The sequence below is a fragment of the Athene cunicularia genome (genome assembly GCF_003259725.1).
Source record: "Athene cunicularia isolate RWA chromosome 5 unlocalized genomic scaffold, athCun1 chr5_part1, whole genome shotgun sequence".
Classification (NCBI taxonomy): Eukaryota; Metazoa; Chordata; class Aves; order Strigiformes; family Strigidae; genus Athene; species Athene cunicularia.
Window position 1 is genome coordinate 9,988,575 of NW_020799101.1, and position 20,251 is coordinate 10,008,825.

Genomic DNA, 20,251 nt, shown 5'->3' on the forward strand with positions numbered 1-20,251 from the left:
AGTTTCTTTATTAATTAATGACACTTGTGGACCTGTGTCAAGAAGAAAATCTACACAAATCTTCCTTGGGCCAATTTGGTTACTAATACTAGGGTCCTGTTGTTTGTTCGAGAGCCACTCTAAAGCTAAAACCTGCCGGGGAGGGAGTCTCACTGTCTTTCCTGGGGATGCACCTTTTTTGCTGGGCAGTCTTTTAAATCAGTCAACTCCTGCTGCAGGGCTGAAGGTAGAGCTCTGTCAGGTGTGGACCTGTGTTCAGTCTGATGGCTAGAATTATTCCGTTCTGATTTTTGTTCTAATACTTGGACCAGAGCTCAGAGGCCAGCTGTGGTCATGCCATTTAAAAGATAGCACGGTGCTCCTAAGGTTAGAGCTTGTTGCCATAAAGCATTCCGATCTGGATCAGATTACCTCTTAAAGCCTTACCTATGTGTATTAGCCTGAATTTGGCAGACTCATCCGGGGACCCTTGGGAGGTTTCCCTGAGGTCAGTCCAATCCATCCCATGCGGCGCCCGTAGCTCACCAATTCCTGAACAAATTCACTCCAAGCAGGTATGTGAAGTTGCTTTCTAGGGGGCTGGGCTGCTGCAGCCACAGCATTCATAGCCTGATGTGCCTGAATAGGATCTTGGGCATTTGATACATATATTTTCAAACTGTCTGGAAGGCCACGAATAAGAGGGGTCAATCTAGCCAGATCAATAGGAGCCAGCATTGGGGATCAGCGTAATACATTCCTCTCATACATTGCTTGTATGCATGCTGCCTTCTGCACAGAGCCTGCCAGATCTGAAAATCCTGAAGTTGCAATACTGAGGGGATCTCCCCTCTCCTGCAGGTCTGTGCTGCCAGCTCAATAAGCAGCTTGAGTAGTTATTGAATAATTATGATTGCCTGGAGTGGTAGTTAGGAAAACTCCAGGTACCCAGTAGCCTTCTGCCTCTTCCTCACTCAACAGGACCCGATCTCCACCCGTGATGGAAACTTGCCACACATACTGTTTCTGTCTCATCTGGGCATCTAGAATATTTTTCTTGTAATGTAGATATTTCCGCAGGGGACCAAGGTATGGTACGGGTGGCAGTCTGTGACTCCCCGTCTCCATCATTAATTAACTCAGTCTCAGTTACTGGCTAAATATTTATAGACTCTGAAATAAAGTCAGTGTCTTCTCCTAAATCACTGTCATCACACCAATTGTCCCAAGTCTCAGTATCATCACAGAGGGCTATTTCGTGAATGTGTTGGACTGAACTGAAACTGGAATATGTCTGATCAAGCAATTTATCAAACCTTTCCTGCAGCCGTTGCTCTCGCTTCCCAGCCTCAGCCAATAGCTTATCCAGCAGTTCTGTTTTACTTAAAAGTTCATCTATTCGTTTTTTCCAATTTTCCCCATGTCTCTTTCTCAAAAGCCAGTGATGCTTTAAGCACCTTGTTTTCTGATTCCATAGTCTCATATTCTACATTTGCAATCTGTCTGGGGTGTGTGTGTGACTTTTTGATTTGCTGTTGCATGCATGACAAACAAGTCCCCAAGATGGCACAAATAATTCCTTTTACCTTTTCCTAGTTTTATTTTTCGTTGGTGCTTACACCGCAGTATTCACTCTACTACTTTATCCTCATCCTTCCAAAATTTCTGGTCCCATTCCACCCCTGCCAGGGAGGGAGTACACTTATGATCCTGCAGCAGTTTATCTATGGCAATCCTGTCTGTGATCCAATTTAATGTTGCATTTAGGGTGAGAATAAATTTGTTAAGAGATAAATCTCCTTGCGTTCTAGCTGGTCCTCTGAGATTAGAGGGGCTAGGGGCGTCTGGACTTATCCCTTAACAGGTATGCCAATTGGAGCTGTAACTATAGGTCTGACCTGGACACACAAACAGCCCACATGCTGTAGGTCCAGCTGCGTTCAAAAGAAGCCAACAGACTCATGAATAGTGCAGATTTGTGGCCATCACTATAGGTCTGACCCAGCTCAAACAGCCCATACACTGTAAGTCTGGTTGCATTCAAGAGAACCAGTCAGATTCATGAAAAGTACAGTTTATTTTCATGCAACATCTACAGATTCTTTAAGATTGCCAACGATAAATGCACAAACTGCAGGTTGGCTCTATAGCACTACACAAAAGAAAAATGATTGCAATCACACACACTAAGTTCCTGGGTATACACTCTGTGTAGCTGAGGAAATCTTACCAAAAGGCATCCCTTCGGGGATGAGGTGGGGAGGCGAGAGCACAAACCTGTCGATCTGTCCCTCTGATTTGGTGTTGGATTATCATCCCTCCAAATTAGGTAGAAACTTGAGGTAGTATTTATCTTAGTTTCTATGTGTGAGCGGGTTGGACTGTAGTAAAGCCATTATCTTCTGAGTAACGACACAGTACATTATTTGGTGCTGGGGTACCCATGGTTTTTGTGGGAGAAAAGGGAGGATGAGAAACAAGGGCTGCACGATGTGAGGGGTGTAGCTGGGCTTGGTGAGAAAAAAAGGGACAGTGGGGAGCAAGGCCAACAGGCTACTGCAAAGAGCAGGAGATAAATCTGTCCTTGAAATGAAAGAATGGGACTGTGCAGCCTATGTCCCGCTTCACATTCCTCCTTGGAGCCACGACAAACACAAACCACTGGACTGCCATCCCATCCTGTGCTTGCTCTGGGCACCCTGTGTCAAGGAAATGTGTGTTTTGCATATTTCTCACTGGTTTGCTTTTCTCACGTTTCCAACACCTAACAGCTCCATTTATACATCTCTGTTTCTTTGAGAGAAAACAATGTGTAATTATTACTAAGCATATACAAAAATTATGTGCTTTATAAACTATGTGAAAAATATATGTTTGATGGACAAATTCTGGTGAATCAAAGGTCTTCCCCATCCCCACAACAGAAAGGAAACTTGTCAAGTACTTATTTTATTCTAAACTTTGAAATATTTTCAGTTTTGAAATTAAAAAAAAACCCAACAAAACAAACCCCCTGAAAATCCATCCCATTAAACGTATCTGAATTTTGATGTGAAATACTTGGAAAATATTTCTGCTGATTTCTTCCATAGCTTCATTGTATCATACAGCCAGTGATTAATTAAGGAATGTGCAGTTATTTGGCAGCCACAAACTTGTGGTGTCACAGCCTGGTTTACACACTGGCCTTCATGTGCAGTCATTGTCATATATCACAAGAATTCTCTTTTAAGTTTCAAATTCGATGTTGGCTTAAATGACCACAGACATTTTGAAGTAGCTGCAATGTTGTTGTTTTCATCAGCAACTAGTTTGGCCTTATGACCACTGAAAAAATCCTCAGGATCATGAGCTTTATTTCAAGGTCACAAATGGAGCAAAACTGCACGTCCCAGTTGAACATCTTTCTTTCACCTGCTCTGATTCTGTCCCCCGTTCTTCTTAAATAATCACTGTAATGGAAGCAGAGCTGCTCTGGAGTAGTAAATTATAAATGGTGTGCTGCAGCGTGCTTATTGGGATGTGATTGTATACATAATTTAATATAGTTCTTACAGATGACTATGGAACAAAGAACCAGCAGTGGCTCAAAATAAGCCATTTCCCAGTAAACTTTTGAGGGCAGTGGAAAGATAATGCCAAATGCTCTCTCTTTGAAGGCTAAGGTAGGATCGCAGAGCAATAAAACCTCTGGCTGTGTGAAAAGAGCTGCTCTTTCTAGATGAAAATGGGGGTAAGTGAAAGACCCAGAGAAGTGGGTTCCTGCTGCAGCATCTGAAGAGAGTAGCCTGCGGGGCATCTGCAGGTAAGGTTCCCTAGGTAACACCCAGAAAGCCTGTTTGTTCCTGAGTTCTGAATCTCCAAACGATGTTATTCCTACTGATAAAAAAGTGGGGTGGTGAGGAGGAGGCTGGCTGCTCACCACTCACCTGAGCTGCAGGCTCTTGCTGGAAACATGGAGGTTGCAAAGCTGCTGGGAAAACATATTTGTTACCCAGATTTTTATAGCCTGAGATCCAATCTGAGAGCAGATAAAATAGATTAAGAGCAAAAGGATGAAGTTTGGGTGATGTGCTCTGCGACTGGAAAAGAGGAAAAAAAGAGGAGAAACCTGTAAATGTGATAGAGGCGGTCCTGAAAGTCAAACCTGGGGCAGGTTACGTGGTTCTGTGGGAAAGTATGGGCCTCTGCCTATTTCTGCTAGCCAGGAACAGGATTTCAGCTGCAGAGGGGCTGTGCCGCCCTGCGGGGTCTCCTGAACTGAAGTTGCCCACATGTCTGCTCTCAACTCATCTTCGCTTTTGTTATTCTCAACATGCTCATAGCAATGCTTTGGTTAAAATAAAACAGTGATTTAATTCTTGGTTTAACTTCTAACAGTCCAGCAAAGTTTTCAGTATTACAAGGACATTACAAGTCCTATTAAGCAAAGCAAAATAAGCTTTAGCCTGAACATTAGTCTAGCCACAGTGAGTTACCATATAAAGGCATTGTTCTTAAATGTACCCAGCTCTTCAACTTGATTCATGTTTCAGCATAGTATCACACCATAGATTCAACAATCATAAATCATTTTAAATGGACAGCTATGTACAAAACTATGATACAGTGTTATTACAAAAACTTGAGAAATAAAGCTCTGAATTTTGAAAACACAATACTGCACATTCCCAGTTTTAAAGCAAAAGTAACATGAATCTACGCGTTCTGCAGCTTGAACACAAAGACTTCTGAGTGCAAGCAGCTGACAACGGCATTCAAACCCAGAGATTTACTAAAGGATAAGCTGAAAATGTGTCCAACTGGAAAACCTCTTTTTGTTGCTTTAATAAGAGAATTCTCCAAATGCTGATGGATGCATCTGTGTGTGCAAGAAGACTACTGCAAGACTACTGACGTGCTTCAACTTAATTGCTCGTAAGCGTCATTTAGGAACCAGATGCTGTTTATATGGCCATATGCTTACTAAAATACATACTTTTTTTTTTCTTTTTTTTCCCTGTACCCAATTTCCCTTGCTTTAAATGACTGAGAGTAAAAATAAGTTTGTCTGATCCAGGTCTTGGACCTGGTCCAATATAAATTGTCAGTGGGCGATGAGAAGAGGGAGTTAACACGCTTCCACCTGTGATGGTACAGCCACTGCTTAATTTATACCCTTAATTTAGTTGAGGCACTACTATTTTAAAAATTTCTCTGAGGGCTAAACACTGCAGTCCTTTCTTGGGCCACACTCAGCAGTTGTTTCCAGAGGAGTTTGGCCTAAGAGCAGGTTGAAAGACTTGGCTTCCAGGACAGTGGATGCGAGGCCTGACCCTTGCACGCTGCCATGCACAGAACTGGCCCCCATCCCTGTGGGCCCCTGGCATAAGGCATGGGCCAAGGGGGCCACAGTCTCCAGGCAGGCTCCTTGGATCTTGGGGAGGGGAGTGGAAGGCTGCACGAGGAGAAGCAGTGTGTCCTGGTGGGGCAGAGGTGGCGTTTCGGCAATGCAGAACCTGGTTCTGAGAAGCTGGCAGCACTCTGGGGACATGAGAGCAGTTCACTGGGTCTCTGCTATTTCTTCTGCCTTGTCGTGACACCTGCAGGAGGAGGGGGGAATGCAAATTATTTGCAGCTGAAATGAAAGCAGTATGTTTTTGCATGTGTGTGCATCTAATGCTTGGGGTGCTACTAGGGAAACCAGTTTCAGATAAGCTAAACCCAGGCAGAGTTAAATCTTTATGTACTTAATGAAAAACTCATGTTTCTAGAACTGATCCTGATGTTCAAGAGTTTGGGCAACTTTGCTTTTTATCTGGGAACTAGTTCAGTCCAACAACTCGAGTCTTGCCTTTTCCAAGCAGAATACTGGAATATGCTTCTAGATATTAAATTGCTGAACTTTGTAAATCTAGAGGATTTAGCAGGGCTGTCAGAAGGATGAGGTGGCAGACAGGCATTTTTAAGAGCCTGTCTCACTCCATAACCAAAGCAAGTACCATTTCTAACGATGGACATGAAGGCAAAGGCCATATAGAAAGATGAGCATTAGCTTGATTACATTTTCGTGGTCCATTAGAAAACTGCCCACAGAGTCTGCAGAAGGGGAGGTGAAGCACTAGAATTAAAGGAAAATAACTTTTTTAAAAAGGGAAAACTTTCTCTCTCAAACCCTGCTGTCTTTGCTGTGCATATTGTAGCTGCTGCATCCCTCTTCTGCCCCTTCCCTCACTAGGCTGGGGTCTTTGGGCACTGGCCTATGTTCCAAGTTTGGTTTGTTGTTTTATTTTCTAGGCTTTAAATCAAGTAGATTTGTGAGCAAGGAAGTTGTCAAAGCCTAGCTGCTTATGGACTTGTGCTTTCAAGACTTGTTTCCCCTAACCTTTCCAAGTGACATAAAGATGGGAGGAGAGGAAAAAGAGAGCTGCACAGACACGAGCATTTGTCTGTAGCAATTCTCTAGAGTCTAAGACAAGGGAACTCAAAGAGCACCTCCCCTGAGTCCAGGCACTTGTATAGTCCCTCCTCAGTCAAACAGACTGACAGCTTTTGTTAAATGGTCCTTCTTCAAGCTCCTTTCAGATTTGGTTGGAAATGAGTTCAGACATTACCTGGGTGCACACAAGCACAGTGTGACCACCAGTGCCTTGATTCTGCAGGAAAACCATCTAGACTGTTTATTTCAGGAACATGGATACAATCTGGGATACCACTCTTCGGGTGTAAAAGCTGACATTTAAAGAACATTAATACAGAAATTGCTGCACAAGATATAGTCAAGGTGAGGGAAGAGCTCAGTAGCTGATGACAACAGTCTTTTACTACTCTGAAATGTTATTTCATAGAGTCACAGGCTGTTCCTGTCACTCTGCTGCTGTTACAGAAGCTCTAAAACCTAAGGGAATTGAGTCTTGATCCTGTGGCTGGATCTGCACTAGAAGGATGAAGGTTTCTGTGGCTTCACTGAGACCCAGAAACTTCCACATCCAGCAAAGCCACCAGAGAGAGGAATATCCTGAACCGAAAGAGAACTGGTGCTGTGACCTCAACACACCATGTGCACTTGGGACAATAAATAAAAGAAAAAAAAAATAGGTGGAACTTGCTAGGTAAAATATTGATGGGGAGCACTGTAGGCTTGTTGACTCTGTCATATCAAGAGGGATGGAACTGAGCTGCGTTTGGGTGAGGAAGCACTGTGGCTGGACGCTGAGAGAAGCAAATGGATTTTTGTTTCCTCTAACCTTTCCAAGTGACATAAAGATGGGAGTGGAGGAAAAAGAGAACTGCAGGTTTCAAGGTGCAGCTTGTCGCTGCCCTCCCGGCACTGAAGCGCAGCCGGGCACTGCTGGTGCCATGCGACTGTGCCACGCACTGTATTTTGAGGCTGCACTGAAAGCTCCTGCCTGGCTCTGTCACTTCATAAAGGTACTGTTTGTCCCTGCATTCCTCCATATTGCTTTTCTGTGTCTTCTAAGGGGAATCCAAAGTTGTCTGTGTCTCTATTTTTTTCAAATATTACTGTTTTGAAGCCTGCATGCTGGAATCCCTGTGCTTTATGTTAAAACATACATAATCCAAGTTATGATTAACTCATGGTTTCAGCTGTTGTGCAGCACGACCACTGGTCCTGACATACTTCTTACCTATGCTTTGCTGCTACTATTTTCTGCTCTTACAGTAAATCTTCCTTAGGACTATTAAACCAACAGAGCTACTTCCCTTTTCCACTTGATGTAATCCTGTGGTACAGCATGGAAAGGGCCAAGAGGAGGGCAGGAGTAGTCAGGACTGTAACTACCCAATTTATATCTTATTTTCTCTTGCTAGCAGTGATGCTCCAGGTCAGGAACAAAAGCAACCCTGTGTGGAAATCCTGCAGAGATTTCTCTGTTCTGCTACCCCAGGGGCTGGGGCTACTGGGCTGTGTGGGAGCAGAGCTCCCAGCTGGGCTTCCAGCCCTGGGCACTGGGGATGCTGGAGAATAAATACATTCCTTTCAGGAAATGAGATAAGAGATTGGACATTATTGATTGAGTTCATAAGAGATGCTCATCAGCATGGAAAGGACAATGCGTAACTATGCAATTTCAGTACAGCAGGTATTTTGATTATTTATTTTTCTTGATTTTCTTTCCACTTGCTGCAAAACCAGGCAAAATTTTGCAAATGAAAGTCTCATCCTGAAACTCCTTTAAGTTTTCTTTTGAGGAGCAACTGTATGTTGCCAGCATCCCTGAAGGATGCAGGGAACTTGGTATACAGTTTCACTAGAAATTGGGTTTACCTGTATTATTTTTGGGGCAGACAAAAGACAGATTACAACACCAACCTGTCCTCATCCCAGTAAGCCACATGAATGCACTTAAAAAGTATGTACAATCCATTTGCTCTAATGGACTACTCTGTGTGCAACTCTGGAACTGAATTTGGCTTTGAGTTTGAGCTGGTGTCTTGCCCCAACTAGTACTTCTCCCCAGGTTCAGTGTTTTATTCCCTTTTCCAGATACCCATATTTAAACAGTGCTGTAGGAAGTGGCTACCTGCAAACAAAGCAAACATTGTTCTTCACTGGAGGTAGGTACTGAAATTGCATTTTTACGTTTTTTGAGAAAATAATTGGATAAAAGCAAGGACTTTGTTTATCACATGAAGCTGGATTCACGTGGTTAGAATAATGACTTTTAATTAACTGCAGGGAAAGGTTTGGCTGCTGCTGACACAGAGGACAGACATGTGGGCTGTGACCCTGTGTCGAGGGGAGATCAGCACTGACTCCATTCAACAGAAGATCAACACCCTGGAGAGTAAAAATCAGAGCAACAAATTTATTTTACATGTATTTGTGATTAGACACAAAGACAAAAAGCTTAGCTGATATGCTGAATACTGATTAGGTCTGTAAAGTCCCAATGCTGTGGTTAGTTCACACAGAAACACCTTTGTGAGTTTACATACCTCATTGAACCACACAACCTTTTTTTGTTTTATTAGCTCCAGTATCAGTCTCAACCTCTGCTTTTAAATAAAAGAGAGACACTAAATATATCTGATCATGGTAAGGCAAATGCAACAACAGGGAACTTTTTATGATGAAAACATTTTCTAGTAGCAGAGAGGTTCCTAAGATGCCATCCCTGGATACCCAGGGAGCCCCGTGGGTTTGGGGGGGGGCAGTTCCTTGAGGCAGAAGTACTAATTTCAGATGTCAGGAAAGCATTGCCATGGCTGGGTGTGGGATGCTCCTGTTGCTGCAGCTCCTCAGGCTGCCTCCTGGGAGGCAAGTTTGGGAACCACTGTTCTGGGAAATCACTTCTGGTTTATGGCTTCTTTTTTAAGTAGGGAAAAGTAGCATGTTTAGAAACATAAATAACTACAGCCCCAGGGCATGCTGGTATTATAAACGTAAGTCCCTCTGTGGTAGACGCTCAACCCATGCCATCTTCCTCAGCAGTGGGTATTCAAACTCTCCTTTCTTCTCCACCTTTCTCAGAAGGAAAAACATTAAACGTTGATAAAAAGAAACTTCTACCACTTTCCTGCCCATTTGTTTGACCCCAGAATCTTGCAGAAAACAGGCTTTGGACAGTACACGGCCTCTTTCTAAAGGCTGACAGACCCATGTGTCTCCCATATAAGGCACCTCTAATTTGGGACTAATTACCCACCCAAAGGTGGCTTCAGATCGGTAGAGTCTGAGGGACCTGGATGCACTTCCCAGGTTTGGGACCGGCTGTGGATGTTCGCCATGAGGGGAAGACCTGGGTGGCTCCACACCTCCAGCGACTGAGCTCTCTCCCTGCACTGGTGGGGCCGCCCGGTGTGAGAGACCAATTCTGCCAGTCAAACACCATCTTTCAGGGAAGCATCAGCAAGATGCTCTTTTTTAATAGTTGACTTTCTTCCCTCACCCTAAAGTGATGGCTTGAGGGCCTGACGTTCAGGAGCCACCTAATGTACCCCTTGGACAGGCTGTCAAGTCCATTGCAGGCAAAGTGCTCTTGCAATGGGGCTTAGGAGAGGAAAAACCAAACCACCCCAGGCAGCACTGATGTTGCTGCCTTTATGTGTTTATAAGTAGTTGAGAGGGGGCGATTGCTGATTAAGTACCCAGTATTAACTGCTCTTAATCACTGCTCTGGAGTCTAATGGAGCTCTTGTTTGCACATAACCATGCCTTGTAGCTGTCTTTAGCACACTTGACAGATGTGCTTATTGCCATCTTTACTGCATATGTGTAATGGGCTTTTTAATTATTGATTCATCATCACCTCTTTATAAACTACTTATAAATGTCAAGAGAATGAACTATGCTTGTGTTTTTCTTTTTAAATCTCTCTCAGGTTTAAAAAAATAACAGCTTCATGAAACTGCATGGCTCTAGGGGCAGAGGGCATTGGACCTCGAAGTGGGGAGGAGGAGATATATACAAATATATGAAGAAGTGTCCCCAGTTTAACTCAGTCCCCAAGGACTATATATGAAATAGGTACCTGAGTAGTTTTTGCTATGCCTCTTCTTCTTCCTCCGTTTCCCAGGTGGCCTCTGTTTTTCCCTGTCAGTGTGAGTTTGCCCTGAGGGGAGCGTTGCTGAACAAGAAGAGTCAGTGGCTGGCTCCTCTGAGAAGGATTTCTCTTGAGAGGTGTCCAACAGCGAGTCTGTACCAGGGTCTTCATTTTCCTTTGCCATCTCTTTTGAATATGCCTGATGAGCCTCATCACAGGGAGCGGACTGAGTGCTGCCAGGGTCGACCCTGGTCTTTCCCAGCTGGGTTTCTGGCTCCTCTGACAGCCTGGAGCTCTCCAGGCCATCAGCTGGGCATTCCTTGTCCCGGCCTTCTGAGATGGACCCACTGAGTTGGTCTCTCAGAGAAGTGCCTGAACTGCTGCTCACAAACCTTATCCCCGTGCCTATGTTAGCAGCAGAGAAGGCAATGGAGCCACTCTTTGTGCTCATCTGGAGGCTTGCCCAGCTGTCTGCCTGCTCCATCCTGCTACCTGACATGGGCTGATCACCCCGAGCAGCTTCCATCAAGCTTACTGAGGGGCTTTCCATCTGGGAGTCTGGTGGCAAATTTCCTCCAGCATTGTTTTTAGATAATGCCTGGTTTGAAGCTGAGGCATCTGTAACATCTCCGCCCATCTCCATCAGGGCAGGGGTAGAGGGAGGCGTGCTTTCTGAGGGATGACTGTTCTGCTTCGTCTCTTCATCAATCTGCTTTCCTGCTGCTTGTGGATGCTTAATGCTCTTTCCTTTAAACAAAAAACATTCAATCAGCTGTGGCTGCTGCAGAGTTGTACCTGTGATCAACCAAGGTGGTTCTGCCACTGAGAGAGGTTACAAGCTAGCAGCTGCCTGTGGAGGGTGTGCTGACCCTAAAGCAGCTATGCAGAGGCAGCACCATTCTACCCTCTCTATACCTCCCACTCTTATAGCCCATATGGTCACCCTAGTTGGACTCCAAGGTTCCAGCTCAACATATGTCTTTGTTGCCAAGTGGCTGATTTCCAAGGAACCCCTGGACTCACAAGGTTGCCTGAAAGCCTACAGCAGAAGGAGCGAACCCATCTGCAAGGACCTGAACCAGGTGGGACTGCTGGCTTGGCTGCACGAGGACTTCAAAACTGTCCATCAACCAGCCTAATCCTGCCCTTGCAGAGCAGGTTCAGGAAAGCTACAGTGCACAAGTCAGGCTTTATGGTAGGCCAGTGTCCTTGGACTTAATCTAACATGCACTGACACCAAGGTCAAGAGACCAAAGAAAAGTTAAACCCATGGGCTATCTCCTAACAAGCACTTAAAGGACTTGGGTCCTTCTGCAAATAGGGTTTTCTAATCTTAAGTGCTTCTTTAGACTCCCAAGTGTAGACTAAGACAAAGCGTAGCAGTCTCTAATGCAGTGACAAGCTGTGCTACTGAGACTCAATAGCATGGAGGGGACTCGTGTGGGGATGACACCAGCGCTTCATCAGCGTGGTTATCTAGCTGACCTGTGGGCTGTGCCTCTCAGAGGGTTTGTCAGCATGGGTTCAAAGCCATGCTGCTCCAAACTGCTGCTAATTCTGGGACAGACCTGGCTGGCAACAGCTCAGGGCTCTCTGCTCTTCTCCATGGCACTGGCTACAAAAGCCTCCTTAAATAAAATGCCCCAAATGCAAATGTAAAGGTTTCTTGCTTGTGTGCTTGGCTCAGGCTCCAAGGCAGATGGGAATGAATAGCTGTAGGTACAGTCAGGTCTGTGTCCTTACCAGACTGGCTCTCCTCCAGGCTCTCTGCCGGCAAGGTTTTAGGAATTGCATCCGACTCATGTCTGTTCTTTGTCTTTCTCAGCGTGAACCCTTTCCTTATGTCGGCTAGCAGTGCATCGATGATGCACACCTCCTCCTGCTTCACCACCCCCTTCTTAACTGGGATAGAGAGAGAGAGAGAGATGGGTGTTAAACCTGCCCATGAGATGGGGCAGAAGGAGACTTGCAGCGATGCTATTGCTTGAGGTGGGTACTGCTGTCCCGATACAAGCAACCACTGGGCAAAAGCAATGCCCTGATGCCAGGCCTGGGAGAGCCCATGCTCTGTGCCCCCAAAGCAGCGTGTCCTGGCTGAAGTCAAAGGGCTGACCCCAAAGTCTGGGTGCTACAGTCTGGCACCAGTGGCACCAGCTCTGCCTTGACTTGTGCCTGGTTGTACCATGGTCTTGAAAGACCTCCTGTTTGCTATCTGTGTCAGTGAGGGAGGGCCCTTTATTGGTGGGGGAGAGGGAGGATGGAGGGAAAATAATCTTGATTTTTGTTTCCTCTCAGCTTCTTCCAATTGTACTTTTCAGTTGTGCCTTTCATTTTCATCGAGAGAAAGGCAGACTTATCTGCAAGATTTTTGGGATGTCAGTAGTCTGTGGTAAAGAGAGACTATTCAAGCGTCTGAGGGGATTTTGGAGAGGGAAGAAGTCAAATGTTTCTTGTTAGATTTAGGATTCAGAAGTTGTGATTAGAAACTGAAAAAGTTAACTGAAATGTTTCAATTTGATTTTTTTTTCCCCTCTGCTGTTCAGTCAGCAAATCTAAAATTAACTTTTCTGCCCAGCTGCAACTGTGAAAAGTCAATTCTTAGCCATGGCTGTAAGACACCTAAAAGCCTTTAGTCAGTCAGCACCTGGAAACCCCCAAAATAAATTACCACTACTGCTTCATTAAAGCAGGACCAGCAAATAACTCCTATTAGCTCCATCTCTTTTTGAAGCACTTTCAGGTACTCACTGACTTTTCCATTTTCTCCCTTCTGTCTCTTCCCCTCTTCCTCTTCCAGCTGTTTCTTCCTCTTTTCTGCTTTGGCAGCTTGCTCCTTTCTGTCCTTGTTTTCCTGCAGTGAGGTAACAGGGGCATGAGAAGGTTGGATAAATGTCTGCTAGAAAAGCTAATGAAGAGAAAGAAGATCTGCAGATGGTTGCAAAGGAGGAAGAGAAATTCTGGCCTTATCGCATGCATGGGAAATAAAGATTCTTGCCAAGAGGGTGAGAGGGAGACTGATGGTTTGCCCGGGACTCTGCCACATCCCAGTAAGAGGTGGCAGCAGTGATCTGCCTAATGCAGCTACCTACCACTGTACATATCTTCTCTCTTACCTTGAGCTGAGGCAAAAGTGGAAGATACTGAAGCCACAATTTCCTCCAAATTGGTGGCTTTTTTTATTACACATCTCCTTTCTGAGTCTGTTTGCTCAGGCTGGAGCAAAGGGTTGTTTCATAAGCCCCTTCCTCTAAAACTTACACACTCGTCTCCAAAGCATCTTTGACTGTGAAGCTGAAGCTGCACCAAAATCGCAAATCACCAGGGTCTGGGCCAGGTCAGGAGCACCAGCTCTGAATGAGGATGCAGTGGAGTAAGGATCAGACACCTTTTCACCAGGTGACCTCATGCCAAGTGCCAAAAGGAGGAGGCTGTAACTAGCATCTTCTCCTCATGGGATTTGGGTGCCCATCCCACCCCTGTCTGTCGGAGCACCAGTACTAGAGATGCCCAGCATCATGTGTGCAGATGCCAACCTTCAGGGCTCGGATGAAGAGATCTCTGAAGGTCTTCATGGTGCTAAATATATCCTCTAATGACAACTTGCTTGGGTCTTCACAGAGATAATTTGCAAGTTCTTCTCTCTTCTTTTCAATGGTTTCAAATTCTTCTTCCAGCTTTCTGGAGGCATCAATACTATCCTGAAATGTATTTAATATATACAGTAAAACATGATCCAGAGGACATGCACTTAAAGAAAAAAAGGATGTCAGTGTAAGAGCTTGGAGCAGGACTCTGGGCCCTGGCTTTTAACTGCATCAGTTTATAAGGTGGGAAGAAACTAAGATTTGCAGATGATCTTTGCTCCTGACAACTGTGCTGTGCCAGTTTACAGGGGTGGCTTGAGCAAAACATGGAAAACTCAATGCAAAGCTTAATCCCAAGAGAAGGCCTTTATTCCGGTGATCCACACAGAGGGTGAATATCTTCACTCAAAGTGAGGAGTCACACAACAGAGTGGAGAGAACAGCTGGAGCAAGGGCATTAAGAAATGGCCTCACCAAAGGTATCTAGGTTTGGGGTGGAGCTGGCAAACAGACACTGAGGGGTTGTGTGGCAGCCTATTTCCAAATCTGAGATCATGTCTTGTGGCACTATTTTTCCCACCCTCATTAGCCTCCTCAGATGCATATGTACTGTGCACTGGCTGTGTCTGTGTAATGGGGGAGATTATAAGAGAGCTCCATTACTGACCTGGATGGGTTTCTCATACTGTTGTTTCACATCGTCGTTTGATGATAAGACTTTTCGCTGGAGCTCCAGCAACTTCTTTAAATTGGTACTGGACTCCGTGCGTATAATATCAAGATTAATTCTGAAATCACACAGAACCTCCCCATTAGTTTACACTCCAGCATCTTGCACTGACCAAAGAGCGGACAAATCTGAGCTGGTGGTTTGGTTGTCCCTTTGCTTCCCACCACTTCACTGAACTGAAATCTGAAAGCTCTGAACTCTCTGTACAGTCTGAGCTCATGGAAAAGAGCTTCCCTCCACAGCACTTACGAAAATGCTGCCAGGCCTACCTAAAACTCTGTGTATTGACTAGATGGATGCTGGAAAAAGTCCACCCACTCAAAGGGCTGTTCTCCATGCTCAGAGCTCGGTATTAGCTCACTTCCCCTGGTTGAAGATGCTTCAGAAATGCTTCTGGGTAGCTGGCCTTCACAATCTCCTGCTACCACAAAAGCAGTGCAGAATTTGGAAGGGCCTGGGAGGCAACATTAACTGAATGCTCTGCAAATTTCAACCCTAAGTGTTGCCAGCTGTAGTAGAACTATTATATATTAAAGGGGTTTCAACATTCATCAACCAAATCTTTTGGTTAAAACTAAATAAGATGCCATCTTGTTAATGTGCTATACCAGCTGCGTGTGTCCTAATTTCTGGTACATTGTCGATGTGTATAGGATTTATTTTTGTTTTTAATTTGAAGGAAGTGACACACAATCTTACCCTGCTGCTTTTGAAACATATTCAAGATCCTTTGGAAGTTCCAGTAGGTCTGTGTGGCTGTTTTCTACTTCCTGAAGTGGAAGAGAAAAAAAAGTGTTATTTGCTGTGTGTCAGAACCTGAGAGAGGAAGCTGGGGGGAAAAGACTTGGGCAGAAATGCCCGGGAAGGATGAATGCACCACATCCTGCTGCTGCCCTGCTTCTGCAGTTTGCTTTGCCTCTCAGAGCCAAGCTATATTCAAAACAGGACAGCATGTTCAGAGAGGAAAGGCATTGCTCCTGGGCTAGAGACATACAAGAGGGCTGAATGTTGAGAAATACTCATAATTCAAAGCAAATCTGGCCTCCCGCTGAAGTTTTCTTCTACCTTCTTCTGAGACACTCACTCTTGACTAATGAAGAGGGCAGGACTGTGGTTTGATGCAGTCTGACACTTTCTGTGGTCCCAGGAGTGTATCAGGAGGGTTTGAATCTTATTTGCATAATTTACCTTCATGGCTGTGCTTGCTGAAGCTATAGCCAGCTAAAGCAGACCTTAAACATGCATAAGAGAAACGGAGGGACCTTAATGAATAAAGGTGGTGAGCAGACCATGGAGAAAAAAGGAAAAAACCAGTATTGCAGGGAATAACAAAGCCACGGGGGTTTGGAAAGGAGCATGAAAAAGTCAAGCATAGTCTGATGGAAAAGGGAGAGGTTGTGGAAAGGCAGAAGGGCTGAATGGGTACAGACTAGCCAAGATAGCTTTGGTAGCCATGTGCTCTGTGGTTTGCAGCTGATGATGTGCTGCACAATTTGTGCACAGATTGCACAAATATGAAAAAGGAAGTTACAGCCATCATGGGGAAAGATGCTGGAGGAAAGCAGAACAAGTCTTAAAATAAGGAGCTTCCTGAGTAGCACCCACAAGCAGCCTCCACCAGCCTATTGAATGCTCTCAACTTGTGACACACTGTGGCTAGCCAGAGAGGATACGAATACGAGTGTGTGGCATTAACTGAGAGTAGGAGAAATGGTTTCCTCCGTGATAAAATCATCCCTCCTCCCTATCGCAGAGGATTTGGCAGTGGTACCTCCAGAATATGGTGGAGCAGCGTAATGCGAGTTTGGTTTGCTTTGGTTTCTGTTAGTTTGAGTAAAGTGCTGATTTTAAACCCATCGGCATCGCCCGTGTGACTTCCCTACGAGACAAAAGAAAGAAGGTGTAATAACTCCTGTGTCCACCCAAATCAGAACCCTAAATAAGATCATCCCCATACTGTAACAGGGGGAGGACAAGACAAAAGAAGTCCTTACATAGTTCAGAAAGTTTCCAACTTTGAGAATCAGTTGACAAAAGAGTGGCAGGCGATGACTGTTCAGAAGATCTGAAAAACATAAAGGACTTTTAAACAAAAGTCTCTGTTACACCAGAACATTTCCTAAACTGCACTGAAATTGGGATGCTGAGTTCCACCCAACCAAATCTGATATTTCCACTTTGCAGCCCAATGGCCCAACCTGCAGAGAAACTGACTTTACAAATACTCAATTCCACAAGCAGTAAAAGCTTTTGTTGGCTTATGTTTCTTTCTTTCTTTACATCTGGTCTCTCACTCCTAATGGGAAATAATTTGCAGTTGAACCCTCCTCACTAACAGCCATCAACTCGCTGCCTTCCTTGGAAGTACCCCGATTTACCCTAGCGTGGGCAGGGGTAACTGGGCTCCAGTATTATCTTGCAGACTCCATTCAACTGTGCAGCGAGGCCAGTTCTGACAGCTCTGCGATTGTCTGCCAGCTGCTAAAACCAGACACGTTCGTCCTGTTCTTGGTCATGCATAGTGGAGGTGATTATCAGGGCATGAAGGGTACAGTCCCTGTCCTTGCTCTTACAACAGGGTGCTGCAGGGGTGTGCTTTCTGAAGCACTCAGCTTCGAGGCAGGAACAGCTCCAAAAGGACAACTGGGCTGCTGGGAAGACACTTTTTTGGGGAAGCTTCAATTCATCCCAGCAGGCAGCTCTAATGCCAGCTGGAGAAACTCCCGGCAGGAGTTGGGGGAACCGGCTCTGTAGGACAGGCAGCACTTGACAATGCCAAGAAGAGCATCCTGCTCTCAGCACAGTGGGACCAGAGGTTTCTGCCATGGAAAGCCAAAATCTATTGCATAATCTCTCCATATACTCACAAAATTGGAGTATCAGCAATTTATAGCCCAAAATAACAACCATTATCTTCTGGTTCCATTTGTAGTCAGGGAAAAACTGATGCATCACTACTTTCTGTGGGAATTTTGGGGTGTGCTTTTCTGGCAGCAGGGAAAATTGCCATGTGAAGATCTTAATGTGGCAAATAATGCTGGATGAATTAGCTGTAAATGGGCCCAGCTCCACGGTCTAAATTCAGCTCATTTGAAAGAGCTTCCAGTATTTTACTTTTGTACGTGTTTCAGAGGAATATATCTGCTGCAGAAAAAGAGGGCTGAGGGTGAGGGAAAATGATCTCTGGTTCTATTAAGGGCTTTGACCATCAGTGGAGATACCTAAAGCTGCATCCTGTATTCTGCAGCCAACCAGTGAATGGACCACAGAGGAGTTTGTTTGGGGCTGGGTAGTATCATTGCAGAACTCCAGGGGAATTTTGGGGGGTTTAAAACTTCTTGTCATAAATGATCCAGAAATAAGGTCAGGTCATTTACCTTCACAGGCTCTCCGGATGGCTTCAGCTTTTGGCTGAATCATGTCTAGTACAACAGTGGTCTCTTCACAGATCAGCATACATTCAATGCGCAGCTGGTAGCTAAGGATGGAGATTCAAAGTTTAAAGGCACTGTGATCTTGGCCAGCACAGCAACCCTCTTCCCACATCACCATTTAGTCTGGCAACACCACAGAGTCGCTGTTAACCACACCCACATCAAACCAGTGTCTGTGGCTTGTAGAGAGGGAGGCAAGGGGCTGCTGCTTGCTTTGGGGACCAGCGTCTGCTAATGCACTGTGATCAGCAAAGAAAAGACTGACCACCGTGTGAGATATGGGTTCCCCCCTCTCAGCACTGCATTTGGCACTGCCTTTCAGTAAGTAATGGGGCCTCCTTGGGCAGGTCTGAGCCAGCTTCTGCTATTTCAGAGGGAGAGGAGGTGCTGGAGCAGCAACAGCCCTTCATCTAGGGTTAACGGGGAAAGGGATGGCTCAAAGGTGAAAGGGGGAATCCACCAGCCATATCCATCAGTGTCGGTCTGTGGGGATCCTATAAAGAAACTTGAACTCCCCAGAGGCAAACCAAGAAAAAGACTGGGCTGAAATTCATGACCAACACCCTTACCTGGGAATCTGAAGGAGGAGAAGATAAAACTGATCTGCGTTTGCTAGCTTTGATTTCTCTTCTTTGAAGGTTTTCAGGTTTTCTATCTAATGAGAAATAAAGAATCAAGACTGCAGGACTGCACTGCGTGTTCAGCTCTGTGAAATAAGGGGAACATTTTTCCTCCTAACCTCATGCTTTTCAGGCAGAAGCTTCAACAACTGCTTCAGAACCTCAACATCGAATTTGGTTCGGTCCCCATTCCGGACCATGGCAGCCACCTCTTCATTGGAGCTGCAGGGAGGAGGAGCAGAGTCAGGCATCACCCAAAGACCCCTCTTCCACAGTCACACACTACTGACATATGTACCTGTGCAAACACTCCGTGCTTTCCATAGTCAGAGCCACAGGAATCCAAAAGGAAAGATATGTCCCCACGATTAACTTGGAATTGGGATCTGGATCCCTGCTATGCCCCCAGTTTTCTTTCTGGCTCTGGTCAAATGACTCCAGGCCAAAGATTAATCCTGCAACACAGATCTCTGCCTCTGGGTATTTGATTACCTTAAAAGAAAATGTAATTCTTAACTTCTCCATTGGCCCTGTTTTGAGGAGGGATTTGACTTCCAGAGGTGTCTCACAGCCTAAGTCACCCTAGGAGTCTGCACCACAACTTTATCTGTAACATGGAGATGTAATGCCTTTGATAACATACGGTGATGTCCTATGTAAAAACATAATTAAACCCCTAAACTCAATATTTTAAAGACAATGTGGGACAAACTGGGAAATGTTCAGATGTTTCAGTAAGTCAGTCACCAAGGCACACTGGCTAGAATAGACTTCATGAGGATCTTCCAGATACTATGCAAAACCTGCGCAAAGTTTTGTCAACTTCCACAAATATTAGCCATATCTTACCATTTAAATTGCTTCAAAAATATGTTCAAATTGAGACTTTTCTTGGAGTCCAAAAATGTGATCTTCATTAAAGAAAAAGAAGATATCTCATATTAGATGAGCTGTCTGCAGTGATCTTTATTCGAAAGAACGAGAGGGATCTCCTCACCTCCTTCGGTTCTGCTTTCACTGGTGCAGCCGTTTTCTCCTTGGGGGTTGGTTGTGGAAAGCAAAACAGCTGCTCTATGCTTGTGTAATTGGGCTCTATAGTTTCCTCGCTGCTGCTGCTCACTGAAGCCCACATTGAGTGACTTTCTGAAAAGAGACAAGGTGTTCAGACTGGCTACAGGGACAGCTGAAAGCTGCTGGCTTTTGGGGCAATGTGAGTTGCTAGAAAGGACACTTCTCAGAAGATGAATGAAATAAGAGGAGACATATTAGTCCTGGAAAAATGCTAATAATTGAGGAGGGGCAAGTCCCACAGGCACTGGAGGGTAATTAGACACCCCAAAGATGGGCTGGTGCAGTGTTGCAGCACTGGGCACACAGAGCCCTCCCTATACAGCTGCATTCTCCTCCACAGGAGGCA

The 20,251-nt window shown here is 45.1% G+C and overlaps 1 protein-coding gene across 1 annotated transcript; it reads right to left on the reverse strand.

The window, feature by feature from the left end:
- Nucleotides 1-4,928: 4,928 nt before the first annotated feature.
- On the reverse strand, nt 4,929-19,996 carry LOC113480418 (inverted formin-2-like). Its single transcript, XM_026849215.1, has 14 exons — nt 19,832-19,996; nt 19,684-19,745; nt 18,954-19,056; nt 18,784-18,869; nt 18,158-18,258; nt 16,775-16,845; nt 16,552-16,659; nt 15,480-15,550; nt 14,718-14,838; nt 14,000-14,164; nt 13,215-13,317; nt 12,210-12,368; nt 10,455-11,213; nt 4,929-5,561 (listed from the first exon to the last, which is right to left on the reverse strand). Exons 1-14 carry the CDS (start codon nt 19,964-19,966, stop codon nt 5,536-5,538), a joined length of 2,070 nt encoding a protein of 689 aa, XP_026705016.1. The 5' UTR covers nt 19,967-19,996; the 3' UTR covers nt 4,929-5,535.
- Between the last annotated feature and the right edge of the window lie 255 nt (nt 19,997-20,251).

What these genes read in the sequence shown, in the direction of transcription:
- LOC113480418 (XM_026849215.1), bottom strand. Translation starts at nt 19,966, where the DNA reads ATGTGGGCTTCAGTGAGCAGCAGCAGCGAGGAAACTATAGAGCCCAAT. An exon ending in TTGGAAACTTTCTGAACTAT is followed by an intron (nt 16,660 to 16,774) that starts GTAAGGACTTCT and finishes TTTGTCTCGTAG; the next exon opens with GGAAGTCACACGGGCGATGC. An exon ending in TATGTTTCAAAAGCAGCAGG is followed by an intron (nt 14,839 to 15,479) that starts GTAAGATTGTGT and finishes GTGTGATTTCAG; the next exon opens with AATTAATCTTGATATTATAC.